Source organism: Candoia aspera, chromosome 1 (genome assembly GCF_035149785.1).
Source record: "Candoia aspera isolate rCanAsp1 chromosome 1, rCanAsp1.hap2, whole genome shotgun sequence".
Taxonomy (NCBI): domain Eukaryota; kingdom Metazoa; phylum Chordata; class Lepidosauria; order Squamata; family Boidae; genus Candoia; species Candoia aspera.
In genome coordinates, this window is record NC_086153.1 from 308,398,636 (window position 1) to 308,421,109 (window position 22,474).

Below are 22,474 nucleotides of genomic sequence, written 5' to 3' on the forward strand. Positions count from 1 at the left end.
CCCTGAACAGGGGTAGGAGGGCCTGCTTCATATGGCCCTGAAACACTCATGCCAGTTGAGCCCTTTACATTTTGAAGTGGAAGGAATTTTTCCCCCTAAATACAATGTCTAAAGAGTGCCATACACAAGATTGATGCAGTTCTTCCTTTGAAACAGGGAGAGCAAAGGATTCTACTATCGACCACAGATTCGTGGATCTTAGAAATATTGAACCAAGGCTGCAGCTTAGCATCCACAAGGCTTCACTTAATTCTTCCCCCAGATCTTACCACCTTCTACTCCTGCAGGCCATAGACTTGTTTCCTGAAAATAGGCAGTCACACAAGTGTCATTAGTTGAGAAGTATTCAGATTCCTGTTCAAATCATAGTTCCAAAAAGAACAAGGGCCAGCAATCTATCCTTCACCTAAAATTTATAAACTGAAACAGAACACTGTAGGTTCTGCATGAAGATACTGAGATCCATCATAGAATGCTTCCAGAAAGGAGATAAATTAGCATTCCCTACTTGTGGGAGGCATACCTACATATCCACATCCATCTGGCCCACATAAAATTTCTGGGTTCAAAAATCATTTCCAGTATAAGTACTCCTCTTTGATCTGACTTCCATCCCTAAGAGTGTAGCTGGCCATTGTGGCTTGTCCAGATCCCATGCATATCTACCCATATCTGAGCAAACTGCTATTTCATTTCCTGTCCCTGTTGCAAGATAGAAGTGTGAAATCGATGGTCCAAACCCTCCAGGACTTGAACTTCTTAGTCAAGAAGCAAAACATCCAGCTGACCGCATTGTGTAGACTGCAGCGTTTAGGTTCCATCCTTAAGCAGAAAAGGACTCTACTATAGGAGTAAAGGAAATCTAGTTTATGGTAGTCTTTTCGCCACCTGGAGGCTAATAATTGTATATAGATAGCACCCAATCAGCAAGGTACAATTACAACCACTGCAGTGGATACTGTTTACCCTTCTAGTGCCTTAGAGTAAGTAGGTTCTAGAGTTGCTTCCCATTCACATTAAAGAGAAACATTATCTCAGTTGGTGGTTCTTTACAGCATTATTAAAAGGTAAACACATGGTCTTCACATCAGATATCTCCACATCCAACTTCACTGTGGAGTATACTGCCTAGGTGGAGAATCTCAGGAAGTCTGGATAACTGGTGAGGTGAAGTGTAGTATCACTTAGAAATGAGAGCAGCTTGGCTAATACTACTCATATTCCAGCATGTACTAAGAAACCAGTATGTCGTATTAGCATATGTCAGGATAACAAGATTGTGTATAAGGTGTGAAAGGGCTAGCAGATCATATGCTCTCATGAAAGAAACAGTTATATTCATATCCTGAGCTGAGGTACATATGACCTCCTCTCCCACTTGGTTGGGCATGACAAGGGAATTAACAACTCGGGTAGAGTGGCTCAGCTGCAAAGACCTAGAGTCAGGCAAATCAAGCCTGGACCAAAAATCCAAGCCTGGACCAAAAGGCCTGGACCAAAAGTCACACATGATTTAGAAGGCAGAAATTGACCTAGCATCAGCAGACAACTGCAAGTGAAATGCTTCTTATCATACTTCCCTACGGAAGGGGCAGAGGTGGATAATGTCCTCACAACAGGGACTAACAGTGTTCTCTGTGCCTTTTTCTCTTTCTTCTGGTCCTCAGTTTATTTAACCTAACAAGTTCCATTGGTTTGTTTTCTTGGCTGTCCATAGTATTCTCAGGAATCTTCTTCAAAACCAGTGTTCAAAGGCATCAATACTCTTCCTATCCTGCTTCTTTAGAGTCGAACTTTACTTCCTTAGGATGTGACAAGGAATACCATGGCTTGCGTGATTCTGATATTTGTAGGTATAGCACATGATAACATTTGAATATCTTTTACAAGGTCTTCATGGCTGCTCTAACAAGTGGTAGTCTGTGGTGTATTTCTTGACTGCTTACTCCTTTACTGTTGATGATTGATCCTAAAAGGCAGAAGCTACCACCACTTCAGTATCTTCATTATCAATTCTAAGCCTGGTTGTTCTACCTGTTGTCATTAGTTTGCTTTTCTTTATATTTAATTTTAGTTCCATTTTTTTCACTGTGCTCTTTGACTTTTCATACTAGGCCTTGCAGATCCTTTGCATTTTTGGCTATCAGGGTAGTGTCATCACCTTAGCTCAGGTTATTGATGTTTCTTCCTCCAGTTTTAAAATCATGCTCATCTTCTTCCAATCCAGCTTCCCTTAATATATATTCAGTGTATAGGTTGATTAAATAAGGGGAGAGTATGTAGCCTTGTCACACTCCATTGCCATCCTGGAGCCTGTTTTGCCATGCTCTTTCCGTCCTGTCTGTCCGTCCTGTCTGTCCGGACCTGATTTAGGTTTCTCATGAGGACAATGAGGTGTTCAGGTATTCCCATCTTTTATAGCACTTTCCACAGCTTGACGTGATAGACACAATCGAAGGCCTTTCTATGATTGATGAAGCACATACTGAGTTCCTTATTATATCCTCTGCAATAATATCCTTTTAATTATCTAATCATTAGACTTACAAGAAGGAAGATAATGAAAATGGTCCTGCTTACAGATCAAGTGGGAGGAAATACCCACTACTGGATGTCCTCTCTCTTTTGTAGATGAAGGACCTTCACCATAAGTCAAAAATTCAACAGTTTAATGGTATTGTAAGTGCAGGTATTTACTGCTTTTTTGTATTGATTTTGAATGCATATTCTCCATTCCTTTTAAATGTAAACAGAATAAATTATTTTGATCTCAAATTTACATAACTGGTGGGTAGCTCTGTAACTGCAAAATAGCATCTTATATTGTCAAGTTTATTCTAAATTTAACAGAAAGCCATTCTTTATAATGTACAAGTACTCTGAATTTCTTTGAAACTTGAAATCTTACCTATGAAATATGTTAGATCTAGATTATACCACTTGGGATGAGCTTTTTCTTAATGCTTGTGCTTTTGGATCAACAGCAATCACTTACAGTTTGCTATTCCAAAATAGTGTTTCCGGCATGGGCTGATTTGAAGGAGACTTCCAAATAAAACAATGTACAGGTAGTCCTTGGGTTATGACAGCAGTTTGGACCGGGATTGCCATCACTAAATGATGCGGTTGTAAAGTGCAATGTCACATGACCATATCACTTAGTGATGACAATCCCAGCAGTCCCAGTTGCTGTTGTAACCCCAAGACATGCAGGTTGTTAAGCGTGAAGCAGCGGGAGTCCCAGGTAAGGAGCAGGGGGTGGGGGAGGCCCTGGGAGGGCCAGTGTAGGCTGCGTGTGAGTTGAGGGAGGGCTGGGGAAACCTGGTGCAGGCTGCATGTGAGCGCCAGAAGGCTGGTGGGGGGAAGGTGGGTTGTGAGCGCAGGAAGGCCAGGTGACTTATAAGAGCGACTTGTGACCTTCCCTGCTGGCTTCCTCATTGACTTTGCTTGTGGGAAGCCAGCAGGGAAGGTCACAAATGGCAATCACGTGACTGTGGGATGCTGTAACTGTAGTAAGTGCAAACCAGTTGCCAAGTTCCTGAATCACAATCACATGACAGTGGGGGCACTGACGGCCAGAACTTAGAGGACTCATTGTAAGTACCACTTGATTAGCACCATTGCAACTTCTAATGGTCACTGAACAAGTCAGTAAGCAAGGATTAACTGTGCAAAGTGGCTACAACTTTTAAACTATCTGTAACCCTGAGATCTCAGCTATATTAAATGTCTCTGTGGCAGGAATAATTTAGTAGGGTACAGCACAGTGTTTTGTTCTTGACAGATACTGGAAAGAATAAGTTGACTGTCAAGTGAAACAATATTAATGACTATCTGTTAGCTAGTAAATTCTTTTACCACAATCAAAGCAGTTTCCTTTTTTTTAAATAGTAACTCCCCCAAAATACATTTAAAAATTGTTTATGATAAATATAAATGTAGTAGTATTTTGGAGTTTTTACCTGTATGTGGAAATCCTAAATATTTCACTTTCCCTCCAAAACCATCAATTAGTAAGCAAAAGAGACAATACTAATGTAACGTTGGTGGGTACATATCTGTAGGAGAGATTCTAACAGATTAGATTCCAGTGGCTTAAGTTTCCAACCTGTGGATGATGAAGTCTTAGATTTTCCCTTTCTCCCTGTTTCCCCTCAGATGCTTCTTCTGAGAGTCAATGGAAGAGAAATCAGCCAAATACAAAGGGCTAATAGATCTCATGGGCCACAGGTTGGAAACCACTGATGTAAAATACTTATCTCCAAGCCATATTAAACTGGCTATAACTGGTATGGACTTGAGTCATAATATGGTATTGGGCTGGAAACAATCTGAATGGCATGGTGGCTAGGGTAAGAAAAAACTTACAGTAGGATTGTTTATATTAACATCAGTTTAGTCTGTTTGGTAATGAGATGTTTTTGAGTAAAGCGTTGGACCAATACTAATAGGAATTATTACAGAGGATGTGCCCTTTTGGCGTGCATAAGATTTGAAGTTACTCAAAGCTTAGTTTGGAATATTCATCCTTGCTATCTTTATTAGTGTTGTTTGGCATGATTTGAAGATAGTTACACATGTTAGTCTAAATATTCTTAGGGAACAGAAGATCATATAAACTAATTTCTTTCTGAAACTGCTCATTTAGCTTTTGTTTTATCTGCTTTGGGAATTAAGAATGTATGTGTCATTCTGTATTTGGTCAATTTCAGTTTTGCATGTATTATGTTTTTTTTGTTTGGTTGGTTTTTATGCCTTCCAGTCAATGTTGAGTCTTGGCAAATCTGATCCCTGCAGTTTTCTTGTCAAGATTTTTGGAAGTAGTGTGCTATTGCCTCCTTTCTAGGACTGAGATTGAATGACTGGCCCATGGCCATCCAGCTGGCTTCATATCTAAGGCAGGACTGGTTTCTAGCTTGGTGCCTTAACCACCAAACTAGCTCTCATATGTTATGCTACTGTTCTAGAAAATCTCCATATCATTTCATGAATTTTGTTTTTATTTTTTGTTGTCTCTTGTCCTAGTACATGCCTGTATGCAATTGCTGAGTTAAGAACTACAACACTGCATTCAGAGAAGTGCAAAATTTGAAAAAAAATCTATTTGGAAAGACTGAATTATATCACATTACTTAAAAATGCCCATCAACTATTGTGTGGATTTTACTACAGTATCTATATTGAGAACTAGGAATAAAGAACTGTGAACTAATAACTAGCTTCAGACTGCTCATGAACTTTTGGAGGAGACATTAGAATGAAAAAAAAAAGTAGGTCAGTAGATACATTATATCTCCTACTGAAGGTGGTTGATCCCAAATAATGTTATCATTTACAAAATGGAGTCAACAGTACAGTTCTGCCATGTTTCCTGGCTATTAAATCTTAATGAACTCAACAGAACGCACTTTTGAAAGGAATATCTGGATCAGTCTTAATCTTGTCTTTATTTTTTTAAGTTGTGCCCAATAGAAATTTACTATGACAAATGTCTGCATTATTTTGCAATTAAAATTTCATTTACTTCTGTGCTCAGCCATTGTTTGTGTGCAGATTGTTTCAAAATGAGAGCTACATCACAAAATCCTGTGGAAAATAGAATCCAGAACATAAGTATTTTCTGTATTTCACCACAGGGCTTAAAATGCAGACCAGCGACAATTCTCAGAGATATCTGTGTCTCAGTTAAAGTTTGTGTAAGTCATTAGTGATTTTTAAGTATTTTTGAGTATTAAGAGTTTTTTTACTAGTATATGAAGCAGTAAACAGTTGCTGCTCTAGATAATTATATTTTATACTTCAAAAAGAAAATACTGATTTTTCAACACAATAGAAGAAATGTTTTTAGGCTAGATGAAAACACATATTGATATGTGTGGCTTTCATCACTCAGAATACTTCTGAGACCTGATTTCAAGATGTATTGTCATGAAAATATTGAGAGAATGTGTCTGAATAGACCTGTATGTTACAGTGCTTTAACAGTCTTACTTAGAGTTTAGTTTATCTAGGTTGAAAAAGAAGTAAGATTTTTTTAAAAAACCTAGTGAAACACTTTAAAGAAACACTGAAAATCTCAGTGTCCATGTTTTGTTGAACATTTTGAGAATTTGGGAGGCATCAGATTAGGGAAGGCTGATCAAAACATTGAATAATATGGATTGTATGCTAAAGATCATTAGGAAAGGAAGAGAGATTAATGCTTTCAATGTGCAAGTAACTTTATGCTACATTTCACCTATCAGGGGCCTTCCAAATTTGTTACGTTACAACTCCCAGAATCCCTAAATAGCATGGGTAGGGATCCTGCAAATTGAAATTCAATCCCAGTTCAGGCTGGGGAAGGCTGGTTTAGGGATCAGGTGCCTAGCACCATTGCATAATATTGCATGATAGGAACAAAATCGGATTGGAAAATTATTCAAACTGCCACTGTGTGAGCTTTAGGTGCATGTTCCCAGAAAAAGGTGCAGATTTTTAAACATGTTCCACAAAGATGTGATGTTTGTATTTCTGCATGCTGTCAAGCAAAAAAAGAATTGCGGAACTCATTCAAAAGAAATCTGTCTGTGCAGTTGTTAAGACTCGACAGTGACTTGATGGCACATAATTAAAAAAATCAAAACAATATTTAAATCAACTGAAATTTCACAATCACACCTCGACTATAAATTTTCTAGTTGACCTGTCTCAGAAAAGGTATCCTAGTCATACTAAACCAGCTATTTGTTTGACTTCTTGTGTAGTGAAACCTTAGTTTCATGGACTATTGAGTGGAGGGGATATACATTTGATTCAAATTTCCATAAATATCACAAATGATATAAACGGATGCAAATAATATAAAAACATCAATTAGATAAATGGACTTTTATTTATTTATTTTATTTATTTTCTATCCTGCCTTTATTATTTTTATAAATAACTCAAGGCGGCGAACATACCTAATACTTTGCTGTTTGGAGTGAGTTTAAGCTATTGCATCTAAAATCTGATAAATGGGCTTGTAAAATCAAAGTTTTACTATACTTATTTCTGCAAATACCATTTCCCATCATTTTTATTTGTACTAAATACATATCTACAGTATATTCCCATTTGTTGACATCCATGCCAGCATATGCTAGAATGTTTGAATGGGAACTTGCATACCCATTGCATTGGTTCTGCCCCAGATAAATGTTTTTTTATCCCTTTGCAACAGTTTTTGTTTACATTTTTCCAAGCATAGAGTAAACTACAAAAAAATATCTTCAGATTTGATTAGATGAAAACCCCCAAACACCTTTAGTTACTTATGTGCTATTGGAATACTAGAATTATACGTATTTGATAACTGGTTTTTTGGGAGAAAGAACTTACCATAATTCTGATATATTACAATTTTTGTATAACTCAACAACCTTTCCAACCAATTATGATTGCAACACTGAATTTAAAAGTCCATATGAATTAAGACAACAGCACCCAGAATTCCAGCATGGTCAATATGCTAGCACGTCGCTGAACATTAGGTATAGCAGAGCTATTGCTGTCATGACTCTTTTGTGGGCTTCCCAAAGGCACTGGTTTGCCAGTGTGGAGACAGCATGCTAGATTAGGTAGGCATTTCATCCATTTATAGGTAATTTGCAGATATTTAATTCTTGTATGACTCCGTCCGTAGACACTGAAAATGTGGCTCCTTTCTTTGGAGAAAACATGAATGTTATGTGGCCATTAGACTGCTTAATTTCATGCAGTGGCAATAGAATTCAAAGATGAACAAATTTGTTTAATTTGCCAGATGTCCAGAATATGTATTACCTAATCTGGAAAAACAATCTATTTTAGTTTTATCATATATTAATTATCTTCCTTAAGAACAAGGAAGGGTTGTTGATGAACACTGAGGATCCACTAAGCCAAAGTAAGCAATTTAATACAGAGGTGGTGTCATATGTAATAGTGTGTTTATTTTGTCATTAAATAAATGTTTACTAATTTCTAATTTTCTTCTGTTTATTTTTTTTCCTTTGAGTACAGTAACTAGTTCTTGTTATAATGGTATTTATTTTATTTTTGTCTTGCTTGCTTTTATTAGTCCAGTTACAACCCAGGGATCACAACAAACACAACAGACACAGAAACATTATGGCATTACCTCACCTATCAGTTTAGCTGCCCCAAAGGAGAATGACTGTATACTTACCCAGAAGTTAATTGAAACCCTAAAACCCTTTGGTGTCTTTGAAGAAGAGGAAGAACTGCAACGCAGGTGAGTACTACTCTTTGAGTTTTCTAGTGTATACTTTTCTCTGGATAGCTGAAGCAACAAAGAACAAAGAGGAATGTTCTTCCAATTGTCTCAGGTTCCAGTTGTTGGAAATTTAAATTTCTGAACAGCATCTTAATAATGTTTTTACCTTTAAATAGTTTCATGAAATTTACATTCACTATTTGATTCTTATTCTTATAGTATAGTTGCTTCTATAACTTAGGCAGTTTCTTGTCATGTTGGTCATTTATAGAATGAAATGGGAATGTAAATCATATCTACTATACAGTTTTTCAGCACAAACTTAACATAAAACATATGCTAAATTGTTAACAAAATGGGAGCTTTGTTCATTTTCTATATCGCCCTTAGAACATAATCATGTTATTTAGAACTTACTAAAGCCAACTTTTCTTACCTGTGGGAATCCTAAAATTGCTAACAACCCAATAGGAAAAAAAATCAAATGCAGAATAATTGTAAATAATTTTAGATAAATATTTGTTTAAAAAAATCAGGAAAAATATAAGCAAGCATGATCTGCTGCAAAATGGAGTATTCCTGTTGTGGGTTTCAGCTATTCATTCCTCTAAACAGAGCATCTACTTCACACTCCTTGTCTCCCTTCTGTTCTCTTTTTTCTCAAAAGATTTCTCTACATTCTGTGACAAATGAGTATGCATACATTGTGCTGTTTTGGGGAGGATGGGGTAGAAGTTCTGCTGTTTTTAAAAGGCTTTTTATGTATATATGTGATAACGACATTTGTACTTTATTTTTTCCTGTTTAAAAAACATCTTAAAAAGTATAAAACCAGATACAAAAATAAAAATCCATAACTAAAATAGAGTTGCCCAACTATAACCAGTTTCTCCCTAAACATTAGTATAAGCCATACGTTTTTCTATTATCTGTTATAGCTATTTTACTTACAAGTCTGTTAAAAAGAATGTTAGGAAGCTACTGTTTTGACAGTGAGAAAGAAGAGAATTTTTTTTATTGGATTTCATGTAAGATTTGTCTCTGTGGAGTCTTTGATTTATATCTCTTTTATTTGGTGTGGAGTTCTCTCTTTTTTTGGAATGCTTATTTATGTCTAAGAATAAGTGGGATCCTTATTTATATGGAATCCTTGATTTTTTTTCTCTTTTATTTTCTTATAGAAACAGATTTTAAGAAGTACAAATGCATATAGATCATTAAAGGATCCATGTAAGAACAAAGTTAATAAGCGAAACAGTTTTTATAAAAAGAGGAAAAAAAGGTTATAAATGAATGACTTCAAAAACTTTGATAATATTTCTTGAAAAAATAATTCTGAAAATATTTCAGAATTATTGAAATAATATGCCTGAAAACTCCATAATTTTTTGATAAATTTCAAATTGCCAGGAAGAATTATGGATTTTTCAGGTATTCTTACCATTGGTGATTGATTTGTGTTTTACTTTATCAGTATTTTGCAGGCTTCTCTTTACAGAATTAGAAAAGTGTTAGGTTGTGCCAGTGCAGAATATATGTAGCTGAGGGTTTCATGTAGTGTTGTTAGGTATTTATTTACAAGTACTAGGTATTTACCATGATTCACGAATGGTATACAGGGGTAAACAGAAACAGCATTGAATGTCTATTACACAAATTTTTATGTTAAGTTGATTTGGTTTTAGGGAAAAGGCATTGTTCCATACCTGTCACTTGTTTGTATAAACAGTATTAAGCCTCCTTGCCTGAGAAGGAGAGAGAACACAAGCATAGTAATTGGAACCTCTGCCTTTCCAAGATGGGAAACGGTTTTTATTTTGCTAATTAATGTCTTATTTATACTCAATGAAAGTACACATACTTCTCAGCCTATGACCATTCAGCACCATTCGAAGTTACAACGGTGCTGAATGAATGGTAGTTCTGATCAGCCCTCGGAGTTCCAGCCGTCCCAGCATCCCCACAGTCACATGATCATGATCTGGGTGCTTGGCAACCGGTTCACACTTATGACTGGTTGCAGCACTCCACGATCATATGATCGCCATTTGCAACCTTGCCTGCTGGCTTCCCCAGAAAGTCAGTGAGGAAGCCAGCAGGGAAGGTAGCAAATTGCTGGGGTAAATCTCCCCCACCTATGCACCTTCCCCCAGCCCCTCTGCACTTGCACTGTGCCATCTGACCTCACATCCCCACACACCCTCGCTGTGCCTCCCTCACACCCCAAATCACCCCTTCTGACCCTCACACATCCTCCCCAGCCTTGCCCTGCACACCCCTCACTCCATCCCCCACCTGGCAGCAGCCACTTACCTGTCTGCTGGCCTGGGACTTACAACTTCCTGCTGGCTGCCCCACTGACTTTGGTTGTGAGAAGTTGACAAGAAGTTGCCTCGCCTAATGATCATGGGATTCGGTTAACGATGGTAACTGGAATGGCAGGATTGCCATCACTAAACAATTCAATCACGCTTTATGACTGCATTGCTTAGTGATGGAAGTTCTGGTCTCAATTGTCATCGTTAAGGACTACCTGTAGTACCAAGCATACCTGTAATATAAATGTTTGCTACTACTAATGTATTATCCTGTGACTCAAAAACACTTACAGTGGGATAACATGTCCATGCAAACCTTGTATCCGCTTTCTATAGCATCAAAATTCCCCAAGTTCATGCTGCCAATATTTACTGGGCTCCCACAGAAGAATGGCAGCATGATTTTCTAACCACATTAATGAGGATCAGTAAAATAATGGATGTGCTAAATCTTGGGTAGGTTTGCCAGATGTAGAAAAATGCGGGAGGCACATAGCAACCTCCTCCACCTGGTAAAAAGTCTGGTACTACAAAAGTAATAACCCATCAGTGCCTTGAACACTGTGGCCCTTGGCCACAGATAAATAAGATAAAAAGCAGAAAGTGCAGACCTCTTTCTCCAGATTTGCCTGACCCTGGTAGGAAACATAAGGAAAGGCCTGTCTTGAACTACTGTCTCAGTGTTATAGGCTGCTGTGAGAAAAATGTAATAACCCCTTATGTGTTAGGCTGAATGAAAGAACATTACAGTGCAGATCTAATCATGATATCATGCTCAAGCAATGAGGTAGAAACTTGGAAGGCTAATTGGTCCAATCTCCTCTATCCAGAAATGTATTTCTGAGTTGTCAAGTTCATTTTTACAGGCTGATGGGATATTAAAATGAGATAACTGTTCTCAGTCACTAATATTAGCATCTTTTATGCTCTCCCAACAGCTACTTTTGAGAGCAAATATTAAAAACTTCCTTATGAGCTAAGATTGTTCCCTTGTGGAGAAGAGCACATTGAATCCATAGCCCATGTGTAATGATTGCCTATCCTAACAGACTCAGACTCAGAAGCAGGAGCTTAAGAATATCTGGTTTATTAAAGAATAGTATGCAAATACAGAGAAAGCTGAGAATGAGCAAAAGCGCACCAAATACAAACTAAAAACCCTTGGTGCAAATGTAATCCCTCCCCTCGCCCAACCGTTTCAAATTCCCCAAGCCCAGGTGCTGGTAACAAGTTCTGCTGATGTCCTGGGAAGAAAACCTTGAACACACTGGTTAACCCAAACACATTCCATTCCCCTGAACACAGACAACAACCCCAGCAGAAGGAGTGCACAGCCCCCTCTTTCACAGAACACGCATCAGCAACTTAACTTGACATGCGAAACGTTACGGTGTACAATGCACATTGAAACGGTGAACATGACATACCGCCCCCCCAAAACAAAGGAAAACCTCAAGGAGCAGGCTTCAAAGGGTAAGCTAAATGAAAGCGTCTAACTAGAACAGGAGCGTTAACGTTGCGAGCAGCCACCCATTCAGGGTGCGTGAAATGCTTCCAGCGGATAAGGCACTGAAGTGTGCCACGTAGCCTGCGAGAATCAAGGACTTCGTTCACTTCGAAATGCTGCTGCCCATCAATCATGATCGGAGCGGGGGGGGAGGCTGGGTACGCCACTGGGAAGAGTGGCTGACCGGCTTGAGCAAACTGCAATGAAAAACAGGATGCAAACGTTTCAGATTATGAGGCAAATCCAACTTAAAAGTGACCGGATTCACAATGCCAACAATGGGGAAAGGTCCAACAAATTTAGGTGCCAATTTCCATGACAGTTGCGTGGACTTCATGAACTTGGTGGACAGGTAGACCTGATCGCCAACTTTAAAGTCCGGCTGAACATCTCTGCGCTTGTCAGCTTGCAATTTGTAAGCAGACTGGGCATCAGCCAAAGCCTGCTGAATCACCGGCCACGAATCAGCCAGTTGAGCCGTCCAATCAGAAGCTGAACAGGGTTGGGTAGAAGGTTGTGGCAACTCAGGGATGGGCACAAAGTCTCTTCCCGAAACTACACGAAAAGGGGTGTGCCCAGTGCTCTGATGGACAGCATTGTTGTAAGCCACTTCAGCAAAAGGGAGCAAATCAACCCAGTTGTCCTGCTGGTCATTTATAAATGCCCTTAAAAATTGCTCAAGGGTCGAATTCAAAACCTCTGTAGATCCGTCAGTCTCAGGATGCGACGCAGTGGACAATGCCTGCTTGGTGCTCACCAATTTCAAAAATGATTTCCAAAATTGGGAAGTAAACTGTGTCCCTTGGTCCGTGACCAAGCGGGAGGGGCTCCCGTGGAGCCTATAGATGTGAATTAGAAAAAGGCGTGCCAACTGGGGGGCAGAAGGGATAGAGGCACATGGAATGAAATGGGCTTGCTTAGAAAAATAATCTTTTACTACCCAAATTACTGTCGTCTTCTGGCTGGGAGGAAGGTCAACAATAAAATCCATAGAAATCTCCTCCCATCGGCGAGATGGACTCGCCACTGGCTGCAGGAGCCCTTGGTTTTTACCCCCTTTTCGTTTTGACATGGCACACACAGTGCAGGAAGCCACATAGTCTTTCACATCACGCCTCAGAGCGGGCCACCAAAATTGGCGCCTAACCAGGTGCAACGTTTTTACAAACCCAAAATGCCCAGCCACCTTATCATCATGAAGACAGGTCAGAATTTCAGCCCGTAATTGTTCAGGCACGTAGAGGCGATTTTGTTTCCAGGCTAACCCACTGTCAAATGAAACATTGTCTCTGCCTGCAACCAAGTATCAGATTTCAGTGCCTGAAGAAACTGTTGTTGCAATTGAGAGGGAATCTGTGTCCTCCTTGCCAGTATAACTGTGGGCTGAGGCAGCTGTGCCCGGGTTTGGCTGCGTGTCACAGCCTGGAGACCCAGCTGTGGCTCCATCCACACAGTACCCACAATCTCAGTTGCGTGAACAGAATCTTGGGGTAACCTAGAAAGAGCATCAGCAAGGAAGTTCTTCTTACCCGGGATAAATTTCAGCTGGAAATGGAAACGACTAAAAAATTGAGCCCAGCGGATCTGTTTAGGACTGAGTCTCCGGGGGCTGCGGAGCGCTTCTAAATTTTTATGATCAGTCCAAACCTCAAAAGGGCATTTAGCCCCCTCTAAGAGGTGGCACCATGCCTCCAAGGCTGCCTTTACTGCAAAAGCCTCCTTCTCCCAAACATGCCACCTCCTTTCGGTCTCATAAAATTTCCTGGACAAATAAGCACAAGGCTTCAAGTGATTGTCAGAATCTTTTTGCAGCAAAAGCGCCCCAATTGAAAAATCAGAAGCATCCACCTGAACCACAAAGGGTCGCGTGGGATCTGGGTGCTGCAAATGGGTTCAGCAGTAAAAAGGCATTTAAGTTTTTCGAAAGCTGCCTGGCATTCCGGTGTCCAAGTGAGTACTGCCCCCAGGTTTTTCACCTTGCGTGTGTCCCCCAACCCCTTTGTTCGTAGCAAATCAGTCAGGGGCAAGGCAATCTCAGCGAACCCCTGGATGAACTGGTGGTAATAGTTGCTAAATCCGAGAAAACGTTGTAATTGCCTTCTAGTGCGTGGGTGTTCCCACCCCAATATTGCTTGAATTTTCTCAGGGTCCATTTCAATTCCCTTGTCAGAAATCCTATACCCCAAATAGTCCAGTCGAGTTTTGTGAAACTCACATTTTGACAGTTTGGCATACAGTTTTGCACTCCTAAGCTTTTTGAGCACCTGCCTAATGAGGCGTTCATGCTCTTCTTTAGTCTCTGTGTAAATCAAAACATCATCCAGATACACCAATACCCCTTTAAACAAATGTTCATGTAACACTTCGTTAATTAATTGCATAAACACCCCGGGTGCTCCCGCCCACCCAAAAGGCAGGACTTTGTACTGAAAGGAACCCAATGGACAATTAAAAGCAGTTTTCCACTCATCCCCCTCCCTAATGCAGATGCGGAAATAGGCTTCCCGCAAATCCAACTTGGAGAAAATTTTGCCCTTTGACAAATGGGCTAACATGTCTTTGATTAACGGCAGAGGGTACTTGTTTGATATTGAGACTGCGTTTAACCCGTGATAATCTGTACAAAGTCTTAACGTGCCATGCTTTTTGTCCCGGAACAGGACAGGGGCTCCAGCTGGAGAGTTTGCTGGTTCTATAAATCCCCTGGCCAAGTTTTTATCCACAAAGTCCCTGAGCGCCTCAAGCTTTTTCTGAGTCATTGCATAAATCTTCGGCTTGGGCAGTTGAGCGTTGGGGACCAGCTCTATCGCACAGTCAGTCTTTCGATGAGGAGGGAGCTGGTCCGCTTCCATCTCCCCAAACACATCAGCAAACTCCTGGTATTTATCCGGCAACCCCTCCAGAGGTGTCCCCATGAAACTTGGGGTGGCCGCTGCAGCCCTCCCCACCGCAGCACCAGGAACTTGGTCCGCGGTAGGGGCTTGGTAAAACCCATCTGCAAAAGTCAGAGTCCTGTGCTCCCAGTTTATGTAGGGGTTTCTTTGGACCAACCATGGAATCCCTAGGATGACTAAGGGATGACCTACAGGGGCCACTACAAACTGCATTCCCTCACGATGGCTACCTATTTGCAACGCCACCGTGCCTGTGAAATGGGTCACTGGTCCCCCCCCCCCACTTCTGAGCCATCCAACTGTGTGAAAACCATGGGTTGCTGAAGGGGAAAACTGGGTAAGTCCAAAGCAGCAACCACATCTGGATGCATTAAGCATCTTGAGCACCCCGAGTCAATCAGTGCCCAAACCTCAACAGTCTTTGTGCGGGATCCCAACTTTACCTTTACGTTCAGCGTGGGACAGTTAGCACTCACCAAAACATCTTCGCGCCCATCCTCCACCACCTGCCCACAGGCGCTTTTCAGAGCAGATGGCTGGTGTTTCCTGCTGGCTCTTTAGGATCGCTTTCTTCCTCCACCCCGAAATAGGGTACCTCCTCAACCTCGGTCTCCCCCTTGGCTGCTGTCATTTTCCTGGTCAATGATGGCGATTTGCCTGCCGGTTTTCCCGACCGCTCCACTGCCTTGGGTTTGGGGCAAGCAGCCACCTGGTGGCCCTCCTTCCCACACCGGAGGCACTGACCTTTGGCATAACGCCGCTCTCTCTCCTCCTCCCAGGTTCGATACCCGGGCTTCACAGCCGCTGCCACGGTTTGGGATCCCTTGACAATCGCCTCTTGCCTCGCCGCCCTCTTTGCCTGCGAAAAGGTCTCTTGGGCATGCTCAGCCTTCCCGGCCAGCTGTATACAGGGTGTCTGGGTCGTCTCTGCCCAACGCCCACCTCAGGACCTCCATATTCAGACCCTCTTTGAACCGCTCTATTAAGGTAGACTGGGACCAGTCCTCAATTTTCCCAGCCAAAGCCTTAAATTCCAGGGCATAATCTGCTACTGACCGCTGCCCCTGGCTGAGCTCCTTTAAAGCTCTTTTGGCTCTTTCCTTGGCAAAGGGGTCTACGAAGTATAACTTCAATGCCCACAGGAATTCTTCGAACTCTTCCAGCTCAGGGGCTTCGCCCTCGCACAACTGGATGTACCAGTCAGCTGCTCTCCCTTTCAACTTGTTGGCAATGGCATTCACTTTGGTTCGTTCCGAACGGAAATACGGCCCAAATTCCTCCATATAACTTTTTGCATTGGTGAGGAAAAACGACAACTTAGTTGGATCCCCGTCAAATTTGACACCAAAGACTTTCACTCCCGCTCCAGGCGGGCCCCGTCCCACATCTGGACGCCCACTCGCACCCCTGCTTGCTGGGGATCTCCGATCTCGAGGCGGGGATTTCGCAAGCCGAACTCTGGGAGGTCTCGCCTCTGCCCTGTGCCGTCTCCTGCCTCTCTCCAGCGGTGGCGCCGCAGTGGGGAGGGGGGGAAGGCGAGGAATACCTAGTGCTTGATTCCCCTTCCTCCTCACCGGGTCCCCCCATGCCATTGACCATTTCTTGAACATACACTCCATCGACTCCATCTTCACCTCCATCACCCTTAGTCTTTCAGGGGTTTGAGAGTCCTCCTTCCCTCGTTCGTCCACCTGCCTCCCCTGCATCGTTACAACTGTTGGGGATAACGGGTATCGCTGCTTCCAGGACGTCCTGGACGTCCCTGGTAAAGGACCCCGCGTCTCATCCCAGGTGATTAGTTTGCCTGGTGACTCTCCGGTAGTTTTGGGTGCCCTCCCTTCTCCAGCCGCCTCTCCATCCGAGCCGGAACTTGAACCCTCCTGGTCCTCACATAGTTCTGGGGTAGAGCTCCTCTCGGTTCTTTTAACCGTGGAATCCGGCACCCCCTCACTTGTTTCGCCACTACCACCGGTCTTGGATTTAGGTTCTGTCATCGCTAGCTCTACTACCTCACAGAACAAATCTGGAAAGAGGCTAATGGTAAAATTTTGGAATTCTCAGCTTTATGTAATGATTGCCTATCCTAACAGATTCAGAAGCAGGAGCTTAAGAATATCTGGTTTATTAAAGAATAGTATGCAAATACAGAGAAAGCTGAGAATGAGCAAAAGCGCACCAAATACAAACTAAAAACCCTTGGTGCAAACGTAATCCCTCCCCTCGCCCAACCGTTTCAAATTCCCCAAGCCCAGGTGCTGGTAACGAGTTCTGCTGATGTCCTGGGAAGAAAACCTTGAACACACTGGATAACCCAAACACATTCCATTCCCCTGAACACAGATAACAACCCCAGCAGGAGTGCACAGCCCCCTCTTTCACAGAACATGCATCAGCAACTTATCTTGACATGCGAAACGTTACGGTGTACAATGCACATTGAAACGGTGAACATGACACCATGTCTTTATGTATTATGCTTTCTAGAAGATGCAAGAGTCATTTCATAACTCCCAATTTGCTGAAGTACGCAGACAATTCTTATTTCTTTGTGTACAGTTAACTCTCAGATCAGTAGAATTCCATTTCATCGAATGTGGTAAAATTTTGTTGTACTGTTTGTAAAACTTGACACACCTTGATCACTTTCACAACCTAGTTAAAATGTTATGTTTGCATTTTATTTTACCTGAAACAGAAACCGTTATAATTATTACTTAAATTGCATATTATGGAAGATATGCAAAAGATTTGATTTGATGATGATAAGAGTAACATTAGCAAATTATGTAGGTGTAATATTTTTGTAATATGTTTCATCAACAGAATTCTAATTTTGGGAAAACTAAATAACTTAGTAAAAGAATGGATACGAGAAATCAGTGAAATTAAGGTATGAATATTTTTTATTCATTTAAATGCAACAAAGCTTTAAAAGATCATCACATTTATTATGGTGTAAACTTTTGTAACTCATAGTCCACTTCATCAGATGGATAAAATATATCCTGAGAGGAATATTACATATTCATAGTTTTGGGATGAATAATGCGGGGAATAGTAAAAAGGTACAAGAGAAAAAAAAGTAGACTTTCAGACATTTATCCTTGCAGATTTACTTAAAGACTTTTTTTTTTTGCTCTACAACTCCTATCATCTCCAAGAGGCAGAGATTATGGACTCCCTAATGTGAAAGCAAGAGAGCCAGTTTGGTGTAGTGGTTAAGGAACTGGACAAGAAACTGGGAGACCACAAATTCTAGTTCCACCTTGGGCATAAAGCCAGCTGGGTGACTTTGGGCCAGTCACTTTCTCTTGGCCCTAGGAAGGAGGCAATGGCAAAACAGTTCAGAAAACCTTGCCACAAAAACTTTAGGGACTTGTCCAGGCAGTCTCTGAGAATTGGACACAATTGAATGGATTAAAAAAAAAAAAGTGAAAGCAACCAAGGGGGACTGAATGTTGAAATGACTTTATTTGCAATTATCAATTCGTTGCAGTGCTTTTTCTTATTGTGATCTTACAGTGCATTCTTTCAACAAGTAGATTTTCAATGTATAAGGAAAAAACTCAACTTTTTATAACTTGTAATTAGATACATTGAATATATAGTTGTTCATTATGAAATATGCTCAGTATTTCTGTATAGTTCTGTTGAGATAGGAGAATGTCATTACAAACTGTGTGATTCTATTATATACAGATGAATTTGTCCTATATGCCTGAACAGTAAGCTATTAGCTGGCTCTCAGTATATGATAACAGCAAACTGCTATCTACATGATAGCTAGCTTCTGTTCTCTATCTTACAATATTGTATTGGCTACATGGTTTATAAAATTGGAAAGATTCAAATCCTACTTTTTCTTTCTTCAGAATCTTCCACAATCTGTAATAGAAAACGTTGGAGGGAAAATTTTTACATTTGGCTCATATCGATTAGGTGTGCACACAAAAGGTAATTGGGCATGCATGGATGGTTGGATAGATCGAGTAAGAATATAAAATATTTGTGTCTACTCAGTTATAAAAATAGTACAATATCTCAGAAATGTGTACTGGAAAACTTGAAAAAGGGCTGACCTTAGATCCAGCTGTATCAGACAACTATAGTCTCTAACCTCCCTAACTTTGGAGACAAGGTTATTGTGACATAATTACAAAGGGCTCTGGAAGAAATTGATTATCTGGACCATTTTGAGTCAGGATTCAGACCTGGGAATGGGATGAAAACAGTATTAATTGCTTTTGTAAATGACCTGTGACAGCACTTAGATGGGGGAGTGCAGCCCCCTTATTTTTACTGATTCAGTGACATCTGATGCAATCAATCATGGTATCTTTCTGAATCTTCAGTAAGGGTTCCCCCAGGCTCAACCCTCTCCCGTTGTACTCAGCATCTACATGAACGGGGAGAAGTTATCCAACGTTGTAGGATATGTTATCATCAGTGTTCTGATGCTACTCAGCTAAATGTTTACCCCGGGCCAGATGAGAAATACAGTAGAAGTCTTGGTGTCTGGAAGTTGTAACATTCTGGATAGGGAGAAATACGTTGAGACTTAATCCAAATAAGATGGAGTGGCCGTTGATTCATAAGCCAACATTCCAGGACAATTCCATACGTCTACATGAATTTATTAATTCATTCTATTTCTATCCTTCTGCAATCCAAACAATTCTCAATTTTGGATAGGTTTGTGATTCTCATAGAGGAGCTGGTCCATAATCTAGTGGTCCTTTTGGACTTACAGCTCCTGCAAGATCAGCAGATGGAGACTCTGCTCAGAAAAGCTTCAGCTGCTGCACCAGTTCCAGCTGTTCCTAGAGCAGGAGACATTATCAACAGTCACTCATGCCCTTGTTACCTTGCAAACAGGCTGATGTAACTTCTATACATGGGATACATGTCCTTGCACACAAAGCAGAAGCAATAGCTGGTACAGAATGTACCAATCCCCATACTGGCAGGAGTGTCTCAGTATTCCATTGTAATATTTGTACTGCAGGAACTAGATTGGCTGTCAGTCTGTTTTCACGTGCCACTCAAGGTGCTGATAATGTATGAAGTCTTACGTGGCTTAGAATCTTGGTATCTATAAGACCACTTTCTCCAAGTAGAACCTGCCCATCTGAGACATCCCATTACAAATCTAAGAGTTCCTAGTTCCCAGGAAGGAGCTTGGGGATGAGTGTTCTCTGCTTGAGTTCCCCTCTTGTGGAACCAGTTTCTCTTAGAAATAAGAATAGCATCTTAATTATTAGCATTCAGAAAACTGTGGAAAACAGTTGTTTAAGTGAACATTCAGGGACTGAAGATGTAATAAATATCAAGAAAGTGTATGGTACTGTTTGATGTATTTTTATGAAGTTTATAATTCATTTAAGATTTATTCTGCCTTTATTTTTGGTCAGCTCAAGACAGCATACGTATCTAATTTTCTTACCTCATTTTAATTATGGTTAAATTGCTATTTATTTGTTTTGATATTATTTTATACTATTATAATGTTTTGTTATTACTATCCAAGCTACTTAGATTCACTTGATTAAAGTGGCATAAAAGTACTTGTAAACAAACAAGTGAGGTAAGGATGTTCACTAGAGGTCCCATTGTATTAATGATAGTAATCTTTTCTGAACCTAAATGAACTGCAGATTGATAAGCTGGGCAGTACCATATGTACACTGTAACTTGCACTGCAGCTAGACTTAAAGATACAACTTTGACCCCAACATATTTTAGAAGTAAGCTACATTTGAAGTACAGATAACATCATATGAAAGGATTATGCTTGGCACAACATAGTGTGAGAATACACTGTATTTACTGGGAAGGAGGATTGCTGCACCCTTCGTCTCTCCCCTGGGATAACTTTAAAGTAGAAAGGTTGTCTTGGATTTACTGAGATATAGTAATGGAGGCAGGTGAGGGGGGAATTTCTGCCTAATCTCTTGTGGGTGGGCAGGGGGAATCTTAAGATTCATCTTTATTTAGTTAAATATGGTAGTTTGTACCTAGTCCTGAATATAATTCACCTTTACCAGTACAGCAGAATTTACCTGTCCTTCTATATATATTAATGCAGAGAGATGAGCTAGAAAAATTTCCAGGGTCAAATTTTTCTGTGGAAAAATCTTCAGTTCAGGCAAGTGTGGCAGTTTCAAAGTTACCCTATATAATCACGGATAAGCCTATCCACAGATAAGCCAGACCCAATTTTGGGGATATATTCTGGAACCTAAAATTCTTGGCTTATCCATGAGTATACATGGTATGTGACTTTTTATTGTCTACTGCTCAACATTGTTTCCAATATTCCATTTTTCTTGACACATTAAAGCTTTTAGTTTCTTTGAAGATGCTGTTCCTACCAAATAAAATAGGCTGGATATAATATTTTCACATTGAATCATGTAGCTTAAATATTTGGGCAAACTATGGATATTGTGATACATACGTTAATTAGAATCAGACTCAGTGGCATTGAACTGCATTTTTCAGTTAGAATTTTTCTGGTCAACTCAAATCTCTGCACTTGTGACTTACAATAAAGTATACAGTAGTTTTTAGCATTTTGTATTTTTGTAATCAGAACAATGGGAAATTGTTCATTCATTCATTCATTCATTCATTCAATTCAATTTATATAGCCGCCCATCTCAAACCAGTGACTCTGGGAGGGAGGCTAACAGTAATAAAAACAATCAAACAATAAAAACAGTACCAAAAAATTAAATATAAATACAGCTGAGAGATCTTAAAAGCCATTGGTGTTAACACAACCATGAAAAATGGGGCCATTCACACACTTGAGGCCCCAGGCCCGGGCACAAAGCCAGATCTTCAAGGCCTTCTGAAAAGGCAAAAGGGTTGGGGCTATCCTAATCTCAGGAGGAAGGATGTTCCAGAGGGCAGGTGCCACAGCAGAAAAGGCATGTCTCCTGATCCCCGCCAGCTGACATTCCTTGGCTAACAGGATCTGGAGCATGCCCATCCTGCTGGACCAGATTGGACAGGTAGAAACAACTGGGAGATGGTCCCTAAGGTAACCCTTAGATGCTTTCATTCTTCAGGAATCAGCATGGGTATCCTTCCATGACTTGGTGACAATTATATACTTTGGAGTCTTTATTTGTATATTACCAAAATTTGGCTGTTTGAGGGCTGAAAATTAGCACATGATTTGGGGGCATTTTTCAAGTTTTGGAGATTTTTCAAGGACTTAGAGAGATCTCCCATCCCATTCCCACCTTTAAAATCTCCAAAAAGATCCAAAAAAGGGCTGAAAAGTTGAGCCCTACTCCTTCCTATGATGTCAGTGCAGTATTCTGTGGCCATCCAATGCTTCAGGAAGCTCTGAAGCAGCTTTTGACACTTCAGATCCTGACTAGCCCTGTTATAAACTGTCAGTTCTGGCCAGTTAATGCAGCATTAAATCTGTCTATGTAAAACTTCATAAAGTACATTAATTTAAAAACATAAGCTGTTTAAAATATGGTGGGTCCAGAGAGTGAAA

The 22,474-nt window shown here is 40.6% G+C and overlaps 1 protein-coding gene across 1 annotated transcript in view; it reads left to right on the forward strand.

Annotated features, from left to right (window-relative positions):
• Positions 1–22,474, forward strand: part of PAPOLA (poly(A) polymerase alpha) — a 57,239-nt gene that overhangs the window by 3,885 nt on the left and 30,880 nt on the right. The window contains exons 2-4 of the mRNA XM_063290293.1: positions 8,084–8,257; positions 17,782–17,848; positions 18,831–18,912. Coding sequence (XP_063146363.1) covers positions 8,084–8,257; positions 17,782–17,848; positions 18,831–18,912 — 323 coding nt within the window. The remainder of the gene's footprint in view (positions 1–8,083; positions 8,258–17,781; positions 17,849–18,830; positions 18,913–22,474) is intronic.